Source organism: Vipera berus (assembly GCF_964194415.1).
Source record: "Vipera berus genome assembly, chromosome: 5".
Lineage (NCBI taxonomy): Eukaryota > Metazoa > Chordata > Lepidosauria > Squamata > Viperidae > Vipera > Vipera berus.
The window spans coordinates 46,199,210-46,226,320 of NC_138207.1; the positions used below are offsets into that span (position 1 = coordinate 46,199,210).

The window sequence follows — 27,111 nt, forward strand, 5'->3', positions numbered from 1 at the left end:
GTTAAGATGAAATAGGCATTTCCATCCGAAATGCCCAAATACTCAAGTGAAAACGTGAGTTCCCGAAGCTACAAGACGCACCGAATCGCAAGCCTCGTTTTAGCTTATACAGTCATGCTACATATAGTCGGCCTATATATGGTTACTCAATGTGTCGTACAAATCAATAATATCGCTTTGAATAAACAATTCTCAGCAGGGGGCAGCAGCCGGCTGATTTGTTTGAATTGGGAAGCTATAAGCCAAACCAAATCTGGTTAGTGCTTGGCTAGGAGATTACCGGAGAATTCCAGGTTGGTAGGTCAGTGACCTGAAAAAACAATAGCAAACCACTTCCATACAATTGCTAAGAAAATCACATCACTGTGCGAGTTTCACTTATGGTTTAGCTAATAATGTATAAATACATAATTCACCTTTTGGTACTGTCCATAGGGTTTTCATGGCAAAGATACTGGAGTGGGTTGCCATTTCCTTCTCCAGTGGATCACGTTTTGTCAGAACTCTCGGCTATGACCTGTCCGTCTTGGGTGGCCCTGCACGGCATAGCTCAGCTTCATTGAATTACGCATGCTGGGAAAGATCGAGGGCAATAGAAGAAGGGGACGACAGAGAATGAGGTGGCTGGATGGAGTCACTGAAGCAGTAGGCGTGAGCTTAAATGGACTCCAGAAGATGGTGGAGGACAGGAAGGCCTGGAGGAATGTTGTCCATAGGGTCGCAATGGGTCGGACACGACTTCGCAGCTAACAACAACACATAATTCACATAAAAAGCCATATGTGATACTGAAAGCGCTCCAACTGCCTCCTTGGTACCTGTTCCTTTTGTGCATGGAGTTTCCTCTGGTAACTGGTAACCTTTATAACTTTAAAATATGTGGACTTCTCATTGACTGAGGAATTCTAAAAGTTGAAGTCAACACATCTTAGTTGTGAAAGTTAGGAAAGAGTGATTTAATTGATGCCACAGTTCTTTCATCTTTCAAATCCTTTTTTAAAAAGAAAAATGAATGATTTATGAGATGTTTAAATCTTTAGTTGGTTCTTTTCCTATGTTTACACTGACCAGCAACTCTGCCCATGGAAGCCTAGGTAAAGGTAAGGTAAAGGTTCCCCCGCACATGTGTGCTAGTCGTTTCTGACTCTAGGGGCCGGTGCTCATCTCCGTTTCAAAGCTGAAGAGCCAGCGCTTGTCCGAGGACATCTCCGTGGTCATGTGGCTGGCATGACTAGACGCCAAAGGCACACGGAACGCTGTTACCTTCCCACCGTAGTGGTCCCTATTTTTCTACTTGCATTTTTACGTGCTTTCGAACTGCTGGGTTGGCAGAAGCTGGGACGAGTAACAGGCGCTCACTCTGTTACGCGGCACTCTGGATTCGACCCGCCAAACTGCCGACCATCTGATCGACAAGTTCAGCGTCCTAACCCACTGAGCCACCGTGTCCCTTCACGGAAACCTAGCTCCATCTAATTCAACAATGGTTCTACCAATCTGCATGTGTCTTCTGAATTTCAGAAAGAATTTTTGCTCATTGTTTTATGTGTCCAAAACAAAACATTTATGCATAAGTTCAATATAAGCAATAAACTGAGAATTAAATTTTTAAAAATATTCTGATAGAAGACACTTATCAGAACCACTCTTCGATATTGCACCCAAGACAAATGTATGAATATATTCAGGAAATCACCAGGAATCAAGCTCAATTCAAAGGAAATGTTAGTGAAATAAAGGCAGTGCCTTCTTTCTCTTACCCTTTTAAAAATGTTCAGCTATCCCTGTCTAAATTTACTCTATTACTCTATAGTTAAGAGTTCTCCTCTTTGCTACCTGTGATGTATTTAGTTTGCTTTCAACATATCATGTGAGCACATGAATTAAGTTCCTTGGCTTCTGTGCAAAACTGATGGCTGCGATGCTTAACTCTCTGTTCTTGGTAGAAATGAGACCTGGTTGCTATATATATATATATATATATTTAAGATTCAAGTCAAGCTTCATTCCAGATCACTGCATAAAAATGACCAAACTTTTTTTTTGTGGGGGGAGATGTCGTGTGTAATGTTTATAGTATGGAAGTAATTTGTTCTTTGGGGATATTTTTCCCAGTGTCTCTAATTAGCTTACAGCCCCCAGATTTCCTGGTGAATTCCCAAGAACCAGGCTATCCCTTCTGAGCTTCAGAGGCCAAAGTTGATCCAATGTTACCAGATGCTGATGAATCATGGCTTACTCAATCCACTTTTATTGGTTTGCATGATACACTGAAACCAATGGGCTAGGTCAGGGGTCGGCAACCTCGGCTCTTTTATGACTTGTGGACTTCAACTCCCAGAATTCCTGAGCCAGCATAGCTGGCTCAGGAATTCTGGGAGTTGAAGTCCACGAGTCATAAAAGAGCCGAGGTTGCCGACCCCTGGGCTAGGTGCATGATGCTAATATATAATATATATTATAATATATAATATATACCGCCCTGAGTCCTCCGGGAGAAGGGCGGTATATAAAACAAATAAATAAATAAAATAAATAAATATGTGGTTGGCAAGTTCTTCAATAATAGGCAAATTCTGTTTGAGCTGATTAGTGAGCCAGGTTTTGGGGGACTATCAAAAACAATGTTGTTTGTTTCCCAGTTTTGATTAAAACATGGGCTTGTCTTACATTTTAAGCTATTCAACATAAAAAACATAAAAAATATAGTCACTACTTCGTAGCCCTGTACAACCACTTGTAATGACAAAATCATATAAAGCATATTACTTAATATTTATATTTTAGATTGGCAAGCCAATAGAGGCTCAGATCGTCTGAGTATTCTGAAATGACTTCTGATTTTTCTACACAACTTCCCATCTTGTTCCAAAATCAATATCGTAGGAAATAAAATGTCTATGGTTTGCACATTATTTGCATGCTCTTTAAGCAACAGGATAAACTTACTCCGCCCTTCGGCTTGGTTGGCACAACCTCCTTGGCCAACAGACCCGCCTAGAGACTCGCGCCGCTGTTTTTCCCAATCGCTGGAGACGGTTCTTTTAACGTGGTAGAAGTTTACCTCGGTACACGTGATAGGGAGACGCGCACGCGCTGTTGGAGCTTCTTGCCTCCCCCTTTTTTTCTCAGGTTATCATGGCGGCCGGCGGGGCTCACGTTGGCATTGGAAAACCTGCCTCCCTGTTACAGGACTGGGAATGGGAAAACGCGGCCAGGCAGACGGCGGAAGGTATGGTCAGGGAATGAATGTGTACAGAAATGGCATGGAAATGAGCACGCGTCTTTCGGCAGTGCATGCAGAAAACGAGATTTGTAGGGCAAGAAGGACTACCCGGGGCTTTGAAGTAAATGGTGAATAAAATGGAGAGGAATGCAGGATGGTCTGGGTTAGATCAAGAGAAAAGGAGAAATGCTGAAGTTAGGTGGGTGGGTAAACAGTCTTCTTTGGAAATTATGCTCAGTAGTATAATTCAACGGTACCCTTAAGAATAAATCTAAGGTTTATAGAGTGGCTTTCCCCCATCTATAGTAAATGCATTTTATCCGCTTCTGTATGGGATTCCAGCATATAATCAATGACTCGAATATATTGTAAATAAGTGCCTGGCACAAGGATAATAAGTATATATTGAATGTAAAAGTAATTATACTGCAGGTGTAAGTTTCAGTCTTCCATTTGCCTGAAATGCAAACCTGCATAATCATTACAAAATAGGCTTCATAGTGAATTTTCAAGTCTAATTCTAAAGTACTGGTGCTATGACTTAACTCTGTATTTCATGAGGAGATGACAGCCAAGCCTCTTCTATTGTTACTAATATTGTAGAAGCATAATAATGCATTTGGATGTATGATCTTCTGGGAATGAAAGAGTTAAGGATATTTATTAGAGGGGAATGTTTTGAACTTGGCTAATTGGAAAATGTTTTTCTTCAGTATTCTACATATGCAACAAAATATATTGTCATGAAAATGTCACATTTAAGAAAAGTGTTAGGCGATGCTTGCCTTAAAATATTCAGTTTTATAAATATATACTTTTTATAATACTTTTTCCTGGTAACCTGGACCTATGAGAGGATATTTGAGTGATTTGAAAAGCTGCTTTCCCAAAGAGAGTAATTCTAGATGAAAAGCTGAAGAAATTTAGTGAACTTTGTCCACTATAAGAGTTGCTGAGGTTTCTGTTCACTATCATCTATAACGCTTGTTTAATAGGTTTTTAAAGAGGCAATATAAGTACCTAATTGGTTTGTTACAGTCTTAGCAGGTGTGCATGGTTCTCAGACAGTATGTATAATTTCTCAGATAGTACATGTAGGCTGAAAACGCCAACCCATATAGCTTATTCTTACAATCTGGTCACTTTAAAGATAGGTGGAAATATATACAGTACTATATACCAACACATCACTTATCCATTTGGTTCCTGTTCGTGTCAAATGATTTCTGCAAGGAAAGTTTTGTTTTGTGGTGCTGAACTGGCAGTATGTTTAGCAATATACTATAGCTAATCTTGGTGTCTTGAAAGCATATTGGAGATATTCCTGGATGCTTTCTAGTGTCAAATGATATAAAATATATTATACTGATTGTTTTTACCTGAGGCAATGCATTATGGCAAAAAAATAAGAATTAGTCTTGTGTTAAGCACTAGCGTAATCCTAGATGATCAGTAATTGTAAGGAGAAGGTGAGAGACCTGGTACAGAGGTATGAGACTCTTGGCCTGTTCTTTATGCCCAGCACAGAAAACAAGCTAAAAGCATAGGAAGGTGCCTCTGTTAGAAAAACCTACCTGCTTAGCATACTGTAAATGTTCCTCAACTTGTGATTGTATAAGGTTATATTCCCACAACCTGAATGACCCTTTTTTTGTCTCCTGACTCATTTTTGAATGTCAATAACATATAGCATCAACAAGTCATTGATTCCCTAGTAGGTAGCTTGCAGATATAAGACAATTTAGGTTAACTCAAAGCAAGATTGAGTTAGTTGGGTGCAAAATCTAAGCCCTTCTTGGTTAATTAAGTGGGATATTTATGCAGGAGAGAGATAGTATAACCTGCCTGTCTTTTTGCGTGTCTCAGTTATGCATATCATGAAAATTGGGCCAGTAAGACATTCTAAGCTTCATGAGAGGTAATGGCATCTTAATTGTTAATTGAACAAGCACACAGTGTGACAGGTTACACCGGGCTTTAAAGTACATATATTCCCTTTTTTTTCCCTGTGTAAAAATTGAACTAGAAATTAACAATTTCAATTCCTTTTTCTCTTAGGAGTGAAGACTGGAACATGCTCCATTTTAGATGTAGTGGAAATCTTGGGGTAAGTAGATCACTGCAACAATCTTTGTTCTACATAGTATATATTCTGGTGTCCAACATGTCTGTGTACTATTGGAGTAATGGAGCAACATAAAGAAGGATATCAAAATTTTACTAAAATTTTAAGAAATTAGTCCGATTGAATGCAGTAGTGAATATTGATCAGTAGCAGGTGTGTTTGAATCAGAAGTAGCTCTGAGGACAACCATAATAAAAAAGACAACATTGCCCATTTCATTCTGTGTTTAAATCATTAAACTTGTTTTTAACTTCATATTGTAATTTTTTTACTTTCAATTTTTTTCTGCAGTCTTTTTCACCACTGATGTATACTATGCTATCCAAAGAAAGGAAGTATGAAGTATGCGTAAATGTTCACAAGATTTAATTCATGTAATATGTACAATGAGATTAGATACAATAATTCGAAGTATACATATACTACTACATTCTGTAGTAAAGAACTAGTTTTAGTAGAACTAAAAGGATTGTGATTTTGAGGTTGAATAAAGGACAAGTGGAGGTGGGGGTGGGAAGGAAGATGGAGGAAGATTAGATGGACTTACATGGGTATTCGGCAATTGAATTGCAGTGTGAAAATGATTCTAGGGAGGACAATGATGGGAAGATTTGGCCGATGGGCTGACACACATGTTATACTGAATGTGCCTCTTAAGACCTCTGTACATTTGTTGTAACCAAACGCAGATCACACTAAATGACTGGACCATGACCTGCTGAGATTTGACCTAATTTCTCAGATACAGTGTATTTAGCCTATGTAAAATACATTTTTTCTTTATATGAACTGTTAATGATAAATATATTCCATAAGATTATTCTTATTGAATGGCTAGCTTCTGGATTTTAAAATTTATGTCGGGTTCCCAACCCTAGGTTGCGGCCCACTACTGGGTCTTGAACCTTTTTGAACCAGGCTGTGGAAGTGGGAGGTGTGTGCACATTCCCCACTCATGCAGGCAAGCACACACATGTTCTATCTGTGTGAGCAGCGGGCATCTTCTCATGCCCCTGGTCCGCAAAGCTGAAATGGTTGGAGAACTCTGCTTTATGTGATACCCTGTCCTTTTCATTAATAAAAATGGTTTTTGTCCTTTCTGCATCATTTGGAAAAGACAGGATCATATAGATGTTTCTTCATTTCTGAATGAGGTGTATGTAGTAGCATATCCTATACTTCTTTTTCATACTATCTTACTATTTCATACAAACATGCTATTTGCTATTATGAGGCACATGGAAATTTTTGGAAATTATACAAACTAGCTCATTGATATCAGTCTGAAAACCTGTCTTTTGTTCTGCTCCAGGTACCTAAAAATAATTATTCTCTAACATCATAGGATTACTTTTATAATAAATATGGATAAAATGACTGTTCTTGTCGAAACTTAGCAAAAAAAATGTAGAGAGTGAATGTAAGGAAAACAGTGTAATGGCACAGAATGTGATCATGCTAATTAATGCGATTTCTCAAGGGGAAGGAAGATATAAAATTCTGAAGCTTCTAAAGCTCTGAAGTTGAAGTTGGGCTGGATTCTGGCTATATACAGAATATTTTAAAATCCTGTTTAACACAGCTATTTTGGTTACAAGTCTTAATCTCTTCTGCCTTATACGTTTTCCTGGATAGAGATATTTTTGAGTCCTTCTGAGAGTATAATAGTAGGATTAGATTTACATCATATTTTCTTTGCCAGTTAGGACATCTCGGATGTTTCAAATACACTCGTACAGTGCAGACCTAGAATCCACATTTCCATGAGAAGTCATACATTTTTGTCACACAGAAGTCTCTCTAATCTGGGAGCAGAAAATGTGAGTTCTTTAAATCTGAGACAAAACAGGAGAATTGAGATAGTTGATTCTGGGCCATAGTTAAAGAGAGAAAGGATTACTGTAGTATTATTCTCTCAGAGCTCAAGGTTAAAGTTAGAATTTTCACATAAAAGGAAGCAGGAAATATATGCTTTTTAAAAAATGGTTCTTTTGGTTGTTGTTTTTTTTAAATGGATGCACATCTGAGCCAGCATTTTCTTTTGGTTCTTTATTTTTATTCTGTGTAGTGTTAACTCACAGCTAATTGTGTTTTTTTAAATTATTATTTTTCTTTGTAAGTTGTGAATTCTGCATAATTTCAGCCTTCAGGCTGAGCATGAAGATATTTGTATGTATAATATTATGAGCTGTAATAAATTGAACTCCCCGCAGCATTTCTTCTTGAGATTCTGCCAAGAAATTCCTATTTTGTAGCAGATCAGTACCATCTTGCGACCTCCATGAAAGTTTTCTTTTGTATTGCCTTGTAGATTTTCAGTTCAGTTATTGAGCTTGAATAAGACAATTGTGTAAATCCTTTTCTACAGCATAGAATGCATGCATTTTAAGGTATAATGTAAAAATACAATTTTATATATTTCTTCTTTTTTTAAGCAGTTTGAGAAAAGAAAGACCTGACCTTGCTATTCATACACTTCTATGCTACATTGCTGGGAGGAATTGTTATTGAAGCTATTTTCATTTAAACACTAGAAAAACAGTACCGGTTTTGAGAGTCTTGTTCTGACTAAGTATAAGGGGATGACACCAGCTGAGATGCCCCTAAAAGATGAGTGTATCACTGGGAATTTACCAAGCTGTTACCTCATAACAGAAAGTGGAATCGGGGCGTGAAAGCTCAAAGAGCTTCTGGTAGGAAGAGTTTGAGAGTTCCAACTTTCCAGCCTACAGGCTCAGTTATTCTAGCGCACTTTAGTACTAAAAAATAGTAGCTAGCTACTAGGCCAACATAATATTTGTCAACAGCCACTTAGTTGACCACTTTTGCATAAAGGAAAAGGAATCCCTGTGGATTTTATTCCAGTAGTCATTGCCGAGTATAGGGGCAGTGCTCATATCCATTTCAAGGCATTGAGCCAGCACTGTCTGAAGACATTTCCAGGATCATGTGGCTAGCATGATGTCACAGAGTGCTGTTACCTTCCCACCGAAGGGGTACCTATTTATCTACTTGCATTTGCATGCTTTCAAACTGCTAGGTTGGCAGGAGCTGGGGCAAGGACAGGAGCTCACCCCGTCATGTGACAATCGGGTCTTGAACCTGGGCTGCTGGCTTTCCAACTGACAAGCCCAGCGTCTTTAACTTCTGAGCCACTACCCTGCCTTACTTTTGCATGGGCTCCAGAAATACTTTGGCGGTTCAGAAAAATGTATGTATATGTTAATGATAATTTATCAGGGCAATTTCTGATGCAATATAATTTAAATTAAACAATCTGAGGACCCAGATTGTTGGGGGCAATTAAGCTGACTTTGTAATAATGCCGCTGGGAGTGTGTGTGAAAGCCTTAATAAGCAGGCATATACATAGAATGAAGGCTACTGCTAAGCTTGTAAGCCGCCCTGAGTCTTCGGAGAAGGGCGGGATATAAATGGAATTAAAATAAATAAAATAAGTAAATAAATAAATTGTGATTGATCAGGTAAGAGAAATCTCACTCCAACTCCTTCCTGGTAATACAATATTATTCTCTTTACTTGTATGTATGAATCTCTGTTGTTTCTTTCTAATGCAGAACTCCTCTGAAGAATGAAGATTCTCAAGTGCGGGCACAGGGCATTCAAGTTCTCTCTGAGGTCCTCCTACAATGTTATTCCCTCCTCCAAGAGCAGGAAGGTGGGACATTTAATTCTCGCAGTGAACTAGATTTCCTCACCAGGCACAGAACTACTCTCAGTTTTTATTCAGTGTTATTCAGTGTCCAGGAGCATATGTGTAGGCAAATATAATTCAATGACATGGTAGCCTTTGACATGTATAGCCTTGTGTGGCAAAACTGGACTGTTTTATATTTTGTGATACAGATAGTCCTCAACAGGGAACCTCAGCCTAGCCACCCTCATTGTCCTGCATTCTGCCACGCCCACTGACCTTCACTGTCTTCTTCATCCTGGGCTTGCACAAAGGTGCTTGCCACACCAGACCATCATTGCAAGGCTTCTCATGCCATTCTCCAAATAATGCACGGACTTGTCCAAATAGCACGTGTCCTTCTCCCAAGGATTTGGATGGTTTCAGAGTCTAAGAAGAAGGCCACATACAATTTGGACAAGACTGCATGAATTCTCTGGCTAGCTGCTGCCTTGCAAAGGTCCAGGCCCGGCCTACTTGGACAGCAGCAGGCATAAGAAAACAGCAAAGAGCAGCAGGGACTGCAGAGCACAGGGGGCCAAAAAAAAAAGGGATTGTAGAGATAGGCAGGTGGGGGAGTTCAAACATCCCTGCCATCATAGGCGCAGGCTGGCTGCCACATGGCCTTATTGTGATCACCTGGCCATGGAGGCACTGCAGTGGCTATAACTTTGGTAATGGGTTGTAAGTCCAATTTTTTAACACTATCTTAATTTTAAATAGTCACTGAACAAATGGTCATAAGTTGAGGACTCCTAGAGATTCTCCCTGTGCATAAAATTTAGAATGTTTTAATTTTAGCTTTACAAATACTTAAACTGCAGTATGATTTACTTTTTAGTTTATCTTACCTTTGTGGCAGTTCTGAGTGCCTGAAGGTATTTACATCACTGTACTACTATTAACTAGTCCATATGTGACAAACAATTGTATTTATTTGGAGAAGATGAGAAACATCTTAATATTAAACAATATCTCATATGTTCAGCTGAAGAGTAGACTATGCAACTTTTTGGATCTGAAGGCAAAAAGATACTTTGGAAGTGAGAGCAGAGCACTATTGTGTGACTACAATAGGCAGCTGCACAATCCCTGAAAAAATTATATTGCTATAATAGTTCATGCACTTGCCTACTTTGGCACATCTTTTTGCCTGGAAATCTAAACTACTATATGCTCCTATTAAAAGAATGAGGTGAATAATGTGTAAGTTTTAATAGGGAAATGAACTGTAGTGACACAAAAAGAGGGATTGATTGAAGTGTTTGGCTGTTCCTATATTGAGAATCCATTATGAATTTTGACATTTCAGATTCTATTTGCAAACATATAATTCCATCTATAAATTCATGTCAGCCTTGAGAGTGCTTATCACTGACTTTTCTCAGGGCCTCCACTTCTTAATGTGGCTTACTGCTGTTCTCAAGAGAATGTTCCTTCCAGTGTTTGCTATGCTAAGAACAAATGATTGGAACTGTGATTCTGCACTGAGGAGCATGATAAGTGATCGGTTATGTGCACTTTGCCTTCTGGAATTTTTCTTTGTTATAGGAATTCTGTATTTATCATCACCAAATGATAATGAAAATGGGACTACCCAAGGGAGGTGAATGAGTGAATGAACATTTATTGTCAAAAGTACAACATGTGTACATTGAGATTGGCTGAGCCTCCCTTCATTCCCCCCCCCCAACTCACAGTGACAACAAACCCACCATCTTGTTACACCATGTGAGCAATTGCACAACACACCGGCCTCACAAGTCAATCATACATAAAGTTATTTCCCGTTCAAGAGCCTGACAGCCCATGGATAGAAGCTGTTCTTCAGCCTATTGTGCAGCTGACTATACTCCTATATCTCCTACCCGATGGTAGGAGAGTAAAGAGGTATCGACCAGGGTGTGAGTCATCCCTGAGAATTTTCCTCACTCTTCCAAGGCAGCGAGCCCTGGCGATGTCATCCAGTGGTGTCAGGGGACAGCCCACAATGTTTTGTGCTGTGCTCACCACCCTCTGTAATATCTTCCTATCCATGGCTGTCAGGCCAGCATACCAAACCACAATACAGTGCGAGAGGACGCTCTCTATAGTAGACTGGTAAAAGGTCATTAACCGTTGTTCTACCCTGTGACAAGTCTCACATCATCGAGCAATCTGTGATACTTCTTTATTGCCCATTTTTGTCCTGTGGTTCCAAACCTGACCAAGATGTCAGTTTGTTACATTTAATTCCCAATGTGTGATTTGAAAACTTGCTTACTAATATAGCAGTGACTAATAATGTTTTTTATTGTTAATATTAATGTTTTTTATTCCAGTTACCCACCTTGTCTTGTTCTACGAGAACCGTCTAAAAGATAATCACCTTGTAATTCCTTCTGTGCTGCAGGGACTGAATGCTTTGGTGAGAATTTACTATCAGTGATACATAGTTCATTTTCTGAAATTTCCAGGATCTAAATGACAGTGGCAATCTTTTGGTGGCTGAGAGGCACACTTAAAATGCTAGAAGGGATCAAGGAAAGTGGGTGGGATGATAATATAAAATTGTTGGGATGTTGCCTTATATGTGGACAGAACTGAGATTCTCCCCCCCCCCTAGAGATTGGGCTTCTTTTTTAACAAAAATCTTTATTAGGACTTATTCTGCAGTTTGAAAATGGCAGAAAAACACACTCATCAATTTTGACAATTGCACCATCGAAAACTAGGACCAGAGAGGTTTCAGGCTGCAAAATGGAGATGGCTACATGACTTTAGCAACCAAAGGGGATTAACTGAGATGTTCTAAGACAGTGACAGTTCTGGCTGATTTAACTCAGGCCAACAGAAATTGCTTTGGGAGCAACTAATTAACTGACTAGGCCCAGGGCACAATTTTAGGGAATATTCTTAATATAAATAAGGTCTTTTGCGCAGTGCTTATTCATTTCTCTCGAAGTAATGATTAATTTTGTCTGTTTCTGGCAGGCATGTCAAACTCGCGACGTCACATGACGTCATGCGACATATCATGACTTTTTCCCCATTGCCGGCAATGGGAAGGGCGCGGTTTTGTTATGATGCATCTGGCCCGTGGGCCGGCAGTTTGACATGCCTGGTTTATGGCACTCTATGGTGAAATTTTACAGTTTGTAAACAAATCTTCAATAATAGATTTATGTCTTAAATACATATGATTTGAAGCCCAGAAAAATCTTAATAAGAAATTAATTGGTGTTCAAAATGTTCTTACGTTTCTTTTCAACAATGGATGGAAATTTATCAAACAGAGATTCAACCCAAAACTAAGGAGAAACTTCCTGGCAGTGGGAACAATTAACCAGTGGAATGGCTTGTCTTCAGAAGTCGTGGGTGCTCCATCTTTGGAGGTTTTAAGGAAGACATTGGCAGCCATATGTCTTACATGGCATATGGTCCCCTGCTTGAGCAGGCTGTTGGACTAGAAGATCTCCAAGGTCCTTTCCAACTCTGTTATTCTGTTATTCTGAAATAGCCTTGGTGCAGCAGTGGGCTAATGCCTCCTTAAGTAACACCAGCTGCCTGCAATTAGTGCAGGTTCGAGTACCACCAGGCTCAAGGTTGACTCAGCCTTCCATCCTTCCGAGGTAGGTAAAATGAGGACCCAGATTGTTGGGGGCAATTAAGCTGACTTTGTAATAATGCCGCTTGGGGGCCCCCAAAAGCCCTAATAAGCAGGCATATACATAGAATGAAGGCTACTGCTAAGCTTGTAAGCCGCCCTGAGTCTTCGGAGAAGGGCGGGATATAAATGGAATTAAAATTAAAAAAAAATAGAGATTTTTGCTGAAGTATTAAAGTGACACGTTGCTGATACTATGTGTATTTGTCTTGAAAGTCGTGTTTCTGTATTTTTTTTCTGTATTTTCTTTTTCTCTGGACTTTTTCCTATAGTTTATATTAGTTTTTTATCTTTGTAAAATTATTAGTAAGAATATGTACACCTTTTCTATAAAAATAAGTAGCAAAATCTTCCTAACAGAGATTAATGACTTAACAATGATTTAAATTAAATCTACTTTGCTGAGGTTCTGATTCTATTCCTGGAAGCTATTGCAGATAGCCATCTCTTAATGAAGATGGACATTTAGCATATTTTTTCTTCTTTTTAGAGCAAATGTGTAGTGTTAGCTCCAGGACTGGCAGTGTCTGTTCTCAAAGCTGTCTTCCAGGAAGTTCACGTTCAGGTGAGCACGGAAGTCCTTTGCGTTATATGTGATTCAACATTCCTTCCAGCAATCATTATAATTGCGCTGACTTTACTGTATACCAGCATCTTAGGCCTGCTCTGCTTGCAGTGACTCGCATTAATAAGCAGCTAGGGCCTTTCCTTTGTTTTGGTGTCAGAGACTGAATATGTCACATTTTGCTAAATAATCTTTATAATACTATACTTCGCAAGTTGAAATTATGTTCGGATCCCCTGAAATATTATTAAAGAATGGTCTCCATCGTCTGTTCAATGACTGAGGCATATATAATGCAGATATGACTTATTAGATATTACATTAAATGTCAGTTCAAATCAGTTGTGTCTATAAACTTGCTTAGTTGCTTCTGACATGTTATTTCTTACATTCTATTTCTTGAATGATGTGCTTATGTGATAGCATAATTAAAGCAGGGACAAAGTGAGGCTGGGTAACTGAGCTTTGAGATTAAATCTAATAATATTAATATTATAGGTCTTACTGTTGTATAAACAGGTATGGCCACAATTGAGCCCAAAGTTTCTCTTGCTAAGTGAATTTTGCCCCATTTGGTGACCTTTCTTGCCACAATTGTTAAGTGAATCACTGTGATTGTTAAATTAGTAACATGGTTGTTAACTGTATCTGGCTTCCATATTGACTCTGCTTGTCAGAAGGTTGTAAAAGGTGATCACATGACCCTGGGACACTGCAGCCATCATAAATGTCCACTGCAACCAGTTGCCAGACATCCAAATTTTAATTAGGTGCGACATGAGATGCTGCCTTTGTTGTAAGTGTGGAAAAATGTTCATAAGTCACTTTTCTCAGTGACATTGTAACTTCGAACAGTCATTTAAACGAATAGTTGCAATTTGAGAACTATCTGTAATGTGTGGATGGAAGTTTCTTATGTGCATTGCACTTAAGTTGGAATTAAAATATGTTGGGGTTCACAAAAGGCAGCAACTGGGACTAAAAATGAGAGAAAGAAATGGAATGAAGAAAAGTTCTGACCATCTCCGTACTAATTCAGATTGTAGGCATAAGCTTTGACTTGCATTTAATTAACCTGAATTGTCCTCTATGGCAGTAGATAAAGTACAAAATAAACTTACCTTAGAAGAAATGGAAATAACAAATGAGTCTAATAAAATATGATTTTAAGACTGTGTGAATGTAATAAGTAATAATTACTTTCATAGCCATGCTATTCTTATCTTTTATTTTAGTCTTTGTTACAGTTAAATCGTCATACTGTCTATAGTATCATCACTAATTTCATGAGCAACCGAGAGGCAGGTGAGAAACTATTTTTGGAAGTAATTGAATCACATGTCCAACTTGAAAACCTTGGGATCTTATTTTCCACTTTTTTCTCTACAGAGCTAAAAAGTTTAGGGGCTGATTTCACCTTGGGCTTCATCCAAGTGATGGATGGAGAGAAAGATCCACGCAACCTGTTAATAGCTTTCCAGATTGTTCGAGACATCATTGTAAAAGGCTATGCAATAGGTAAATTCAGCTCAAAGTGAAGTTAATCATCCAAAGAAAAGCTTGTGTTACCATTATAACGTGCAAAAATTATTAATGTGGGAATGAACTGATTGGAGAACTCCATAATATTCAGCTCATTGGAGGCGAACCTGGGGGTCTGTTCATTGGTTTCAGAAGCATGTCCTTCAAACCAGAAGCCGTTTGGGGTGTTCCAAATGAAACGAGGGTATTTCAACCGGTTTACCCCTCAAAATATCTTAAGCAACTTCCAGTTTGGATGATATGTTTGCAAAAACTGTCAATCAACCCTCTGGAATGTTCCGGAATTATCTGACGAGCTATATCCAGACTGGAAGATTTTACAGATCCTTAGTTCTAGCCTTTTAGTTATGAGAATGTATTCTTGTAATGAGAGCTATTGAACATGGCAAATAGCTAAAATACACTTAAAGTGAAAACCGTTGAATCAGAGTTGTAGATTGTCTTGTGTCAAGCTCCAAGACAAATCTTCTGAGTTGTGGGTGAACAAGCTATGTTACCAGGTGAACTTGAAATATAGATCCCTTCGTCCAGTGCGCTCCCACAGGGAGGGTCTTCTCAGGGTGCCACCGGTAAGAGATTGCCGGCGGACGACACCCAGGGATAGGGCCTTCTCAGTGGGGGCGCCTGCCCTTTGGAACCAGCTGCCAGTGGAGCTGAGGACTGCCCCCGACCTCCGTTCATTCCGCCGGGACCTGAAGACCTGGCTCTTCGAGCTCTCTGGCCCAGGCTGAGGATTAATCTTATTTTAACTGGGGTTTTATTTATACAGGGATAAATTTAATTTTTTTTAAACTTGTTTTTAACTTTTGTATTTTGGTTTTTAATTACCCTGTAAACCGCCCTGAGTCCTTCGGGAAAGGGCGGTATATAAATGTAATAAAATAAATAAAAATAAAAATAAATTTGAGCTTCTATAATTTGCAATGGCTTAATATGAAATTGTGACTGTGTACACTCAGTTGTCATACTGTTATGTTTGTAATTTCCAGGCCCTTTTGCAGAAGAGCTATTTGAGGTGACTTCCTGCTACTTCCCTATTGACTTTACTCCTGTGAGTGAATTGTTCAGATGACAAGTCTGTCTTATAACTAGTACTCAAGTTGAAATATGGGTGCTGAAACATAACAATATCTGTTATGAAGGATATTTTTTATGAGGAGGTTTATTCAGCATAGCCAGGGTGGGCATGCTGGTGGGTGACTTCCGTAATGTTTTCAATCTTGTTTGTTCTAGCCCTCCAATGATCCTCATGGAATCCAGAGAGAAGACCTGATTTTCAGTCTCCGGGCAGTGCTGACCTCGACCCCTGTTTTTGCTGAAGTATGACAGTTGTATTCAGCAATTGGGAGTGTTGGATGATGGGAAAAGGGACATGAATTTTCATGACTTTTTTTTTCACTTAAATTACAGTGAAACATATTGTTAGTGTTTTTCAAGTAAATTGTAACTGTCCTCTGTCCCCGATTCATACAGGTATTCCTTATTACAATTTTGATACGCTTACTCTAGTCCTTTTTGTTTGTTGGGTTTGCTTTTAACTTAAAGAGAAGGGGAGAAAGAGGCAAAAGAACTCTCTTCTGAGCATTTTGGAATTCCAGCACATTAATCAGGTGGTTTCTTTCCTAATACAGCAGGCTTTTTCACCAGTTAATTTGTTCTGCAGATCTGTTTGAACCTGTTGATTCCTGCTGGGGTTTCACTACAGATTCTTCCTCCAACTTCTATATGCTTGGAACCACTCAGTATAAATACAGCACCGACAACATCCATCAGTCCCCACCATTATCTAACTACAGATCTGCTCTGTCATACATTGGTAACAGGTGCCCGAATTAGGCAAGAGGTTTCTCAGTGTTAAATGCTACTTTGCACACAGAGAAAGACCCTCGGCCTCGGGACCAATCTATAATACCCATATCATTCAGATCATCATAAGAGACTGAAAACAAATCCATCAACCCTGATATTTGGGAAAGATTTCTGATTTCTTAATAGCAAGGGAAATTGTTCCTAGTACATTCACCTTCAAGCCCAACTTCTGGTAATGCTTTTTAATACTTTTTTTCTCCAAAATGTGTTTTTCATTACTTTTCCCTCCTACAGTTCCTACTTCCATTGCTCATTGAGAAAATAGACTCAGATGTACAAAGTGCCAAGCTGGATTCCCTGCAGACGCTGGTGAGAGCGCTCAACAGTGATAATTAAATTTGCCTGAGCCATGTGAATTAGTTTTACTTTATGCCCGAATGGTTAAAATGTATTGGCAGTGGGGTTGCTTCTGATTTGGCTGTTAAGACACACGGCTAATTATTTCGATGTGGATCTCCTTACAGATTGCTGCATGCAAGATCTATGGGCATAAAGAACTGAAAGAATTCCTCCCTAGCCTTTGGTCATCCTTGCGCACAGAAGTAAGAGGAAGTAGTTTATTTTGGGGAGGGAAGGGACGTAGACTGAGCTTCCAGGGAACAGAGCATTCTGAACTGTTCCCACTCTACCTTTCTGAAGATCTACTGCACCCGAGACACTGTAGTTTTACAGCGGATAGTTGCAAGTGGTCTAACATTTAAAGAAGTTGTAGAGAAAAACGGGAGGAGGAGATTAAGCTTGGCTTTTTAAAGACTTGCTGTAATAGACAAGAATATCTGACTCACCTTTTTATAGGTGTTCCAGACAGCAAGTGAGAAGATAGAAGCAGAATGCTTGTCTGCTTTGCGGGCTCTGTCAGCATGTCTGTCCCGTTTGGTGCTTGGAACTGATGAGGAGGACCTTCTGGATTCCTTCCTTAGAGGAGTTCTGCAAGGTAAGCCCCAAAGAGCTCTTATATATCGGTTTTTCAGTTCTGTGATAGGCATTCTGTTTATCCTCCTTAATATGTGCTGTTGAAAGAAGCAAACATCTTGAAGAGAAAATCGTTCATTTTAATGTTACAGTCATGATTTGGCTCTCAGCATTCAAGAAAAAGGAGAAGGTATCAGGAAATAAGACGCAGAGAACAAATTTATTGAACTTTAATGCTGTTGGCAATCGTCACCCAGTGGAATAAATAAAATATTGATGCTGCTTTGTAAGGCATGCTATTACTCCTAAGCAATCTTGTTTATTTTAGATTGCAGACACCATCTATGTGAGCCTGACATGAAACTGGTGTGGCCAAGCGCTAAGCTCTTGCAGGCAGTTGCAGGAGCTTCTTTGCGGGCTTATTATCAGATCACAAGTAGTGTATTTCCTTTGCTGTTGGAACAGTATGCCAAGCATGAACAGGTGAGAAGAAATTGGGGCAGAAAACACATTGTATTTGACGAGCAGGGTTAAAAGGTCCTGTAATTCCAGACTCAATATATCTTTGGCAGTTCTGTCATGCCCTAGGCTTATAGTTTGGTTGGACTCCAATTTAGAGCAAAAGTCTGCATATCCTGTCTTTTCCTCTATCTAGGGAAGTTTCTCCAATCCATCCTGTGTCCTCTTGATTTCTTGTAGAGTAGTCAGCACAGGACAGTCTTGGAGGTGTTGTTTGGTTTCTTGGAGTTACGGCAAATGTGGGGTCCTGAGGAGGAAGGTGAGTTTGCTGCTTAGTTACCTTCTAGGACAGAATTTTCTTTTACTTAAGTATTCTGCTAACAAGACTGCTCTTAACAGCTTCTTTATATTATTGTGCTTCCGTGTTACCCAGAGGTATGTTCTGCAGAGATAAATGTTTTTTATCTGTTGGGACTGAGCAGTAGACTGAGAGGGAAAGAGGAGAGGCATAGAGAAATTTTTAGCCTTTGTAATGATTGAGATAAATTCTGGAAAACACTTTTTCTTAAAAACCTAATCCTAAATTTCTAAGTTTGCTTTGCTGTGTGATTTATCATTCATAAAGGAACCATTCCTGCTTGAATTTAGCTAAACTTTTCTTATAAATATATGTAATCAGTTTTGCCAAAGCTGCATATTCCCTAATTTTTTTTTCATTCTTATGTTGTTGACAAGGTTTCATTTTTCCAGTATTGTATCAGATTAGTTTTTGCCTATGTCAGCATGTCTTAAAAGACTGAGGTATTTTTATTTATGCCCTCTGAAATTATTCTTAATAATATATATATATGGCGTCAGTTCAAATTTTATTTTGAACATTTTTTATATTTTTTGTATATTTTTTCCCAGTACTTGGGGAGGGGGGTGGTGGAAGGGCTTTTTACATAACCATTCCATGAGCAGAATGTCCCTTTTTTATTGTAGCATTGTTAGCCTCAATTACAGATAGTTCTTGACTTACGACCACATTTGGGACCAGAATTTCTGTTGCTAAGCAAGGCGATTGTTAAGTGAATCCTATGGCTGTTAAGTGAATCCAGCTTCTCTCGTTGACTTTGCTTGTCTGAAGCCAGCTGGGAAGGTTACAAATAGTGATTATATGAACCCAGGACACTGCAATTATTATAAATTCAAGCTGGTTGCCAAGTGCCCAAATTTTGATTACTTGACCAATGGTTTTAAGTACGAGGACTGCTTGTCACTTTTTCAGTACTGTTGTAACTTTGAATGGTCACTAAACAAATGGTTATAGGCCGAGGACCACCTATATTGTATGGTTTATCCATCTTGTTAATCACTGACAGGGATATACTATATATACTGTCTTACAAAATTCTTCTAACAATTTTCCCTCAAAATTGTAGCTTGGAATTAATTTTATGGATTTGCCTATAGCTCATTCTGTTGTTGCACTGTAATTATTTCTTTGAAGTTTTGCATCCACTTTATCATGCATGTTTAAAATTTGTTGTGTCACCATATTATATTTCATTAATTTATAAATGTGTCTCAGATGTTCTTGAGTCTGCATAAGTTTCAAATTCTGTTATCTTTCTCAAGATGCCTCCTTCTTTCTGGAGGTTATTTTTTAATTCTTCCAGTAATTTGCAGGTAAGGTGGTAGTGTTGTGTCACCTAGAGCTTTAGATGGTTTTCACTTCTTTAAAATTATAATTTTTCTGCAACCCTCACAGACCACTGGTTCGAAACGGAAGGTTATCATTATTATAACAATGCTAGCAAAAACCTTGTTGCTTCTAGTTTTGAGTATCTGATACACTCAAGATTTTTTCATTGGATGTAACTCTCTTTCTGCCTCCTTTGCAGACAAAAGTCCACTTCTTTCTTGCAAAGACTCTCTGTGTTCTATAGTATTCTCTGCCTTTGCTGAGCCCAATATTCAACTTCAGTTGGTTGGAATCCAGATTCTGACATTTCTAGGATCTCGTCAAGGTATGCGTTATTCTTTGGTTTGAAATGGCATTCCTTGGAGGTAGAGGAAAGATCATATACTTTTTTTTCTCTCAAGTGCATTTTTAGATGCTAGTGGGTCTACATGTGTCTGGTTTGCTGATTAGCATATTTCCTAGCGTTAACAGCTGAGCTTCCAGCAAATTGATTTTAGTGGACTTTGTATATGTTGCAATTACTTCTTCACAAGAAACAGAATATAATATAGCAATTTTTTTTTCTGTTTTAGAGCTTCTAGATCTTACAGATATGGAAAAGCTTGCAGATCACTTTGCACAGTTCATCCTGAATGAAAAGGATTCCCAGATCAGGTTAGAACAATTCTCCTGATCAGACAAACAAGCCATTGAGAATTTCTGAAAAAGCATTTTTCCTTTGTATGATATTGGATATTTTATTAGTAATTTGCTTGCAAATAGTAAAAAGAATTCCAATAGTTAGTGCTTAACTGTAAATTCTTCAATTTCAGATTTCCATATCTTGATCTAAGATTTTTACACAAGTTAATTAACATAAAATGGCATTTCTAATACTGCTGTTGTGATCCCATTTGATTCCTCATATTTGAATTTGTACAGCCATTCTTTTGATATTAATTTGTGTCTGAACACTCTAGGCTGGGTTCACATAACAAGATAATGCCCAAAGAAATAAGCCATGTTATAGCTCAGTGTGAAGTCCTGGATCACATATCATGCTAAAATAAAGTAAAAAAAAAAGTAAAGGTCTAACACAGACCTACTTTCGCTTAGATTAGCATTTACAGATTAGTATTTTATGGAACTTGGCCAGTAGTATTGTTAATTTTTCCATAGGTGTACCAGTTAATTGAGTTAAATTTCCAGTTGCTCAAGCCACCATCTAACCACGGTTCAAACCCTGTCAGATTATTTGATAATATGTCTAGTGAAAAATCCCTATCCTCTACTACCAGGTTTTAGTCTAACACTTCTGGATAGAATTTAGCAAAATCTAGGCATTTGGTATCACTCATTGGCTCAGTGTTTATAACATTTATAAAACCTCACACATAGAATATATGGTATTACAATTTCAAAAATTTGATCCCCACAGAACGATCTGTTTATTTTATTATGGCATTCATTCTTACTTTTTCTATATCCTTAGTTTGGCAGCTATGGATGCTGCCGGCACCCTTGCTCCTGTCTACCCAGAAATCTTCAGCAAGTGTTTGGTTCAGAAGCTTTCAAAAGGACTGGACTCAGGTAGAATCTTTCCAGTGGATTCCTTTGTCAGTGGTTGCACAGAAATGCTAATTCCCTTTCTGAATTTCTCAGTAGTCATGTATACCTTCTAAATAGATTTATTGTAAATAAACTTAACGTGCATGTGGAAGATTGCTGTTCTATCCTGAGAAAGTCAGATTGTGACCAGATGAATTATATGATTGATATGTTCCAGAACTTCAGGACAATATTTCATCCCATCAGAAACATCTACAAGCTCTGGCAGCAGTATCCACCCATCCAAGTATTGTAAGGCAAACTGTTCCTGTCTTCTTGCAACATCTCCAGCAGATTCAGAAAGGTAGCGTTTTAAATGGCGGTACTGGAATTCTATCTGATGTTTGAGATTGTATTAGAAAGACCCAGATTTCTGCAACAGTGGTGTTCTAAAAGGTGGAAAGACTTAGTAGAATCTGTGTGTGCTTGTATAGCCTCTTTCCACGGGAAGAGCACTGAACTCTAAAATTCTTAGTGTTTCTGCTACAGACGGTAAATCATTGTTCTATAAATATATATAGCAGGACTTTAAAGTTTGGACTAATTCTAAACTTCCTATGATTTTATTATTATTTATTTAATCTGTATGGTATTTGTTAAATAAATAAGAAAAACAATAAAAAATATTCCAATTTTCCACAATGCAGGGCAGCAGCTATGCAAACATACTCTTTGTTCATCAACAAAGTATAACTGCAGCCTGGGAAAATAAGAGATAACAAACTTTTCACACCAATAGAACCTTTTTTTATGGGAAATGGAGAAATGAAATCATGTAGTGAGGGAGATGTGCTTTCAGGATATTTGTTGCACCCTATTATTGTCATGGTTTAGTCACTAAACTTTAGTGTCTTTGAAGAAATTACTATCTCATTTATTAAATCTCACATCTTGATTTATTAAACTGAGAAATCATTTTAAGACTATGTGCACCATAGGCTTGACCTTGAAATATTCCAATCTCCAAATGGTGGTATAACATTGTAAGTATGAAATAAAACAAATATGTTTTGAATGTTTGGTTTTGAAGTCAGTACAGATTTAAAATTTACTATTTTGAGTAGATTCATTTTATAGAAATTATAGACTTTCTGGTTTGATTACTTGCAATGAAGAGGACCAGAATGATTACATGCATAACAAATGCCAATGATGCATTTGTAATCATTATGCCACAGGGTGATAATCACAGACAATGTATTGATCATTTTTCAAATATATAAATTATCAATAAGTACTATTTTTTAAATATTATGAGTTGTGGGTTTTAAAATTGCTCTTGTTTTTGCAGGCAAAATGCCAGCAAGTAATAATTCAGTGGTATCTGTGTGCCACAGCTTGCAACAGGTCGCCCTTCAGTGCCAGCAAAATGTTCAGACATATTGGTACTTCCATCAGGCGGTGGTGCCCTGCTTGCTAGGCTTAGCAGTGCAGGCTGCTTTGGAAGGTAGGATGGCAGAAATACTCAAGGTTTTACACCCTCTCAACTAAAGCAGTAGCTGTAGTTAAGGTTGGACTGTTCTTTTCCAGTCCTAGATTGACTATGGCTATTATTTGTCTTCGTACTTCTGAGTTCTGAGCAAGAAGAGGTTCTGTGTGTTTAAATTCATCTGTTGGGCTGCCCTTTATTCCTCCTTCATCTGTTTAGAGCTGCTTCTTATGTTATAATTTCTTCTCTCTGAAACAGCCATTAACAGGCAATACATTGGAAGGACCCCTGAAAAGAACTGATAAGAACTGATAAGAATTAACATCTCAATTTCTGTTACCACTTTCAGAAAATTCTCAAACAACACCCAACAAAGTTCTGCTAACAGAAGAAGCGTTATCATCCATGGTGTTAGTCATCAGTGCAGCTTGCATGCACTTAAGCCCAGAGTGAGTAACATGTCCCTTCCTGTGGTTTCTGAAGCTGTACAATTTAGTATTTCATTTGGATAAGACTGGGTTTCTGCTTGATGTAGATCCAAGATTAGGAGAGGTGTTGATAATCTCTCTCACTGTTCTCTGACATTTCTGTCTGTTGATACAGTGTCAATTATTATATCACGGCAGGTTGGCTGCCCAGAGTGTGTCAAAAGTGGTACCTCTCTTCCTAGATGGAGAACTTTCCTTCTTGACTGGAAACAACTATCTCGGTTCTTTTCAGCCCTTTCAGGTATTTGAGCCTAATCTCTGCTAACCATTTATTTGATGCAATTCAAGGTGGTGTACATAAAGCTTCCTCTTTCTGTTTTTCCCCATATCACCAATTCCTTGAAGTGAGTTGAGCTGAGAGTGAGTGACAATCTCAGAATCACCCAGCCAGCTTCTGCGCCTGAGGGAGGACTAGCACTCATGATCTCCTGGTTTTTAATGTAGCACCTTAAGCACCACACCAAAGTGCCTCTTGTATGGAAAAGTGTGCCTAAAAATTTCTGGGTAACTTTCATAGTAAAAATGATGTCTTTTCTACAGGATGGGCCATGTCCAGCAGCGGCCCCAAGAAGACTGGTTGCTCTCCTTATGGCCTTTGTATGTTCACTGCCAAGAACAGTAAGTCCTGGGGAGAATTTTCAGTAGGGTTTTAGAGAATGGGATGGGATAATTTATGGTCTTTCAAACATCCACACCGTCAACTTCCATCTTACTAATCAACATTGCTGGTGATGGGGATTCTGGATATTGTGGATCAAGAACATTTGGAAATTTACTTGAGAGTAGATGTGCACTATGTGATGCCAAGGCGAGAAGCCAGTGTGCTGGTGGAAAGTTTGCTGTTACCTTCCTTCTTCTGCAATGTCTGCTTTCCTTGCAGGTGGTAATTCCTCAACAGGATCGATTGTTGCATGAGCTACTAGCTCTTAGCTGTTCCTGTGACTGCCCATTCACTGCTACTGCTGCTGCAAAATGCTTTGCAGGACTGATTAACAAATACCCAGAAGGTAATACCTAGATAGAACAACGAATGCCATAGAATTAGGGTAATACTCTCATGCTACTGAAACCCTAAAACTGGATTGTGCTACATATCTCTCAGTTTAATTATGAGAAAATGTAACACAGTTGTAACAGTTGCTCACTCTATTTCTACTGTTTTCAGGGCCACACTTAGATCAGCTCTTGGAAATGGCCATAAAAATGCTGGAACGAGGCTTGAATGAAGGTCCCTATCAACGCCAGGCCCTTACTCTGCTGTTGTGGGTAAGTTTGCACAGTGTTGTATGCACACTCATCCTTCGTCCATGTTAGTGTCAAGAGTTTATTGTGTCTTCTTGTCCCTGCAGGTGAGTAAAGCATTGCTGCTACGCTACCACCCATTAATCACACAGCTGACTGACAAGGTGAGCTCCAGAGAAAAGCTGGAATTGTCATAAAGGCCAAATACCTTGACCTCTTCCTTAAACATGTCCTGCCGTTGTTTGCTCTACAGCTACTCCAGCTTTTGGGGGACACTGTTCTGGGCCCTGCAGTGGGTGATGGCTTTGCCTTGCTCATGGCCGATTCTACTGATGTATTGGGCAAAAGCTGTCATGCTGAGGTGCGTCTGATGTTCCGCCAGCGCTTCTTCACAGATTGTGTGCCACAGTTGGTGCAAAGTTTCCACACATCCACTCCTGGTAAGAAATTTTGTTTTATTCAAAGCATTTCCTGGTCAGTATACTCTCCATAGGAGAAAAGGAACTCTTTCCTGCTTTATTTATTTCTTTGCAAGGTTTGGGCTTTCTATTATTGCTTGAGGGACAGACAGGAGAATTTGCAGCCTTAATTGGCCAGCTCCATGATTAGGGAAAGAATTGAGAAATAGGAGAATGAGGTGGCTTTCTCTTTGCTGCCAACAAGCGTTTCCACTAAGGGCTTCGGTCTGTGGCTGTTGGCATCCATTGCAAATGGATGTTGCGATGATATTTTTCTGGAAAAAATCTTTACTAAACTGTCTTTTTCCTCCTAGATGTGAAACCAAATTACCTGAAAGGCCTGTCTCACATATTAAATCACTTGCCCAAGCCAGTGCTAGTGACAGAGCTGCCTACTGTGAGTGTGAAACGAAGGCCAAGTTTCTCTTTACCTGTTGGGGGTTCCTTAAATCCAAGTGTATAAGAGTAAAGGAAATGTGACCCTTTCCTTCTCTTATTTGCCCATTCCCGCAGTTGCTGCCTCTGTTGCTAGAATCTCTGTCATGTCCTGACCATGTGGTGCAGCTTTCAACTTTACGTTGTGTACAGCCATTGCTACTTGATGCACCTCATGTTATGCATCTCCACATCGACACACTTGTGTGCAAGTTTCTTAACCTAACAGACAATTCTGCCATGGTGAGTAGAGTAGTATTTCCTTTCTCAGATTATTTTCTCCTTTTCTATCTGGAAGAAGCTTAGAAGGTTAATTACATGCCTTTTATGTGCTGCAGGCAATCCGTATTGCTGCACTTCAATGCCTCCATGCACTTGCCTCCTTACCTACCCCAGTGGTAAGTGATGAAAGCACTTGTGGCTGGTAATTTGCCAGATCATCTCCCTCATTAGTTTATAAGTGGGGCTGTAGTTGAATCCTCATTAAGGTGGTGCTTTCCAATTCTTGTCAGGTGATCCCATTCAAGCCACGTGTCATTCGAGCATTGGCCAAGCCTTTGGATGACAAAAAGCGCCTTGTACGTAAAGAAGCTGTCATAGCACGAGGAGAATGGTAAGGTTTACATTATTCCGCAGTACTGTTTCTTTTGTTTTTAATAGCAGCCCTGATCAACTAGGCCTCCTTGATATCAGCTGTTTAAAAAGCCTCTGTAATGAAATTAGTCATACAATGGTAAAATGGCCCTGAATAATATCTCTTTGATAATAAGCTCGGAAAGCATGGTTTGCAGTATGTATCCTTTCCTTTTCTCATCTAAATCTGTGATCTATTCCTTACAGGTTTCTGCTTGGGACACCTGGCAGGTGAAACATCACTCTGTGAATCCTGATTGACAATCTTTTGTGCGGTTTGCCTTGGGCCACTTTTCTTGCAGTTCAGCAAAGCTTTGGACAAAAATGGAGGAGTTTCCTTCCTTTTTTAGGGGTGGGCTGCCTTTTCTATAGGCTGCTGGAATCCTAACCACAGTGGTTGCAACCCTCAAGCCTTACTTTTTACTGCAGTGCAGTATGGCGTAGAGGTAGCAGAATCTCCTGCCTGCAATAGGTGGGGTTAGAAAAATTAATAACCCATTTGTTGAAAGCTTCTGGAGAAGATGCCTCTTAAGGGAAAGACATTGAGCAAAGTGAGTTCAGTTCTGCTATTCTTCATCATGCTTCATCATTCTTATATTCCTCGTTTAGTGGTATAAAAATTAGCCACTATAAATCATAGCTAATATCTATTAGAGGAATTCAAACAATTTTCATTTATAATAATTTTGCACACATGAAATGCACGTAGTCATAAAATAAATTATTACAATTGGGGGTAATTATGAAATTCAGAATTATTCTAAATACAAATGGCAAGAACTATGGAAATGGCTACTTACAGTTGTTTAGCAGTCTTGAGTAGCTACATTTGAGAAAATTAAACTGGTGAAAGCAGACGTAAGGTTCATTTAGAGTGCTGAGTGTATAATATGGTTGACAATAGGAATGTGGTATTCTATAAAACACCAATTTAACAACTATGCATTGCCACTTGCTGTCCCTGCTTATCTTTTTTTTTGGGGGGGGGGTGTTAATAAGTTGGATACTTTAGGAAACAAAAGTGCTGGGCTGAAACTACTCATCATTTTTATTCTCTAAGAATACTTTTGGAGCTGAAAAATACTGGAAATAAAAATGGTGAAGCCTGGTTCTTT

General features: G+C 38.9%; 2 protein-coding genes across 4 annotated transcripts in view; one reads left to right on the forward strand and one right to left on the reverse strand.

The window, feature by feature from the left end:
- Positions 1-17,653, reverse strand: part of UBTD1 (ubiquitin domain containing 1) — a 45,973-nt gene extending 28,320 nt beyond the window's left edge. The window contains exon 1 of the mRNA XM_081329669.1: positions 17,452-17,653. The gene's annotated coding sequence lies outside the window, so the exon portion shown is untranslated. The remainder of the gene's footprint in view (positions 1-17,451) is intronic.
- Positions 1-26,739, forward strand: MMS19 (MMS19 homolog, cytosolic iron-sulfur assembly component). Of its 3 annotated transcripts, XM_081329659.1 has the most exons (32): positions 1-54; positions 3,133-3,232; positions 5,285-5,333; positions 8,929-9,029; positions 11,366-11,451; positions 13,181-13,255; positions 14,491-14,560; positions 14,645-14,773; positions 15,787-15,848; positions 16,031-16,117; positions 16,901-16,975; positions 17,131-17,208; positions 17,462-17,600; positions 17,907-18,061; positions 18,278-18,356; positions 19,924-20,049; positions 20,297-20,378; positions 21,196-21,293; positions 21,490-21,615; positions 22,603-22,758; positions 23,090-23,189; positions 23,367-23,469; positions 23,769-23,846; positions 24,109-24,235; positions 24,394-24,494; positions 24,578-24,634; positions 24,724-24,910; positions 25,243-25,325; positions 25,442-25,606; positions 25,702-25,761; positions 25,876-25,976; positions 26,204-26,739. In XM_081329659.1, exons 1-32 carry the CDS (start codon positions 31-33, stop codon positions 26,229-26,231), a joined length of 3,087 nt encoding a protein of 1,028 aa, XP_081185785.1. In that variant the 5' UTR covers positions 1-30; the 3' UTR covers positions 26,232-26,739. The 3 variants fall into 3 exon arrangements, with proteins under 3 accessions (XP_081185785.1, XP_081185784.1, XP_081185786.1); XM_081329658.1 differs by having other exon boundaries at positions 14,491-14,773; XM_081329660.1 differs by lacking the exons at positions 17,907-18,061; positions 18,278-18,356 and having other exon boundaries at positions 14,491-14,773.
- The last annotated feature ends 372 nt before the right edge of the window (positions 26,740-27,111 follow it).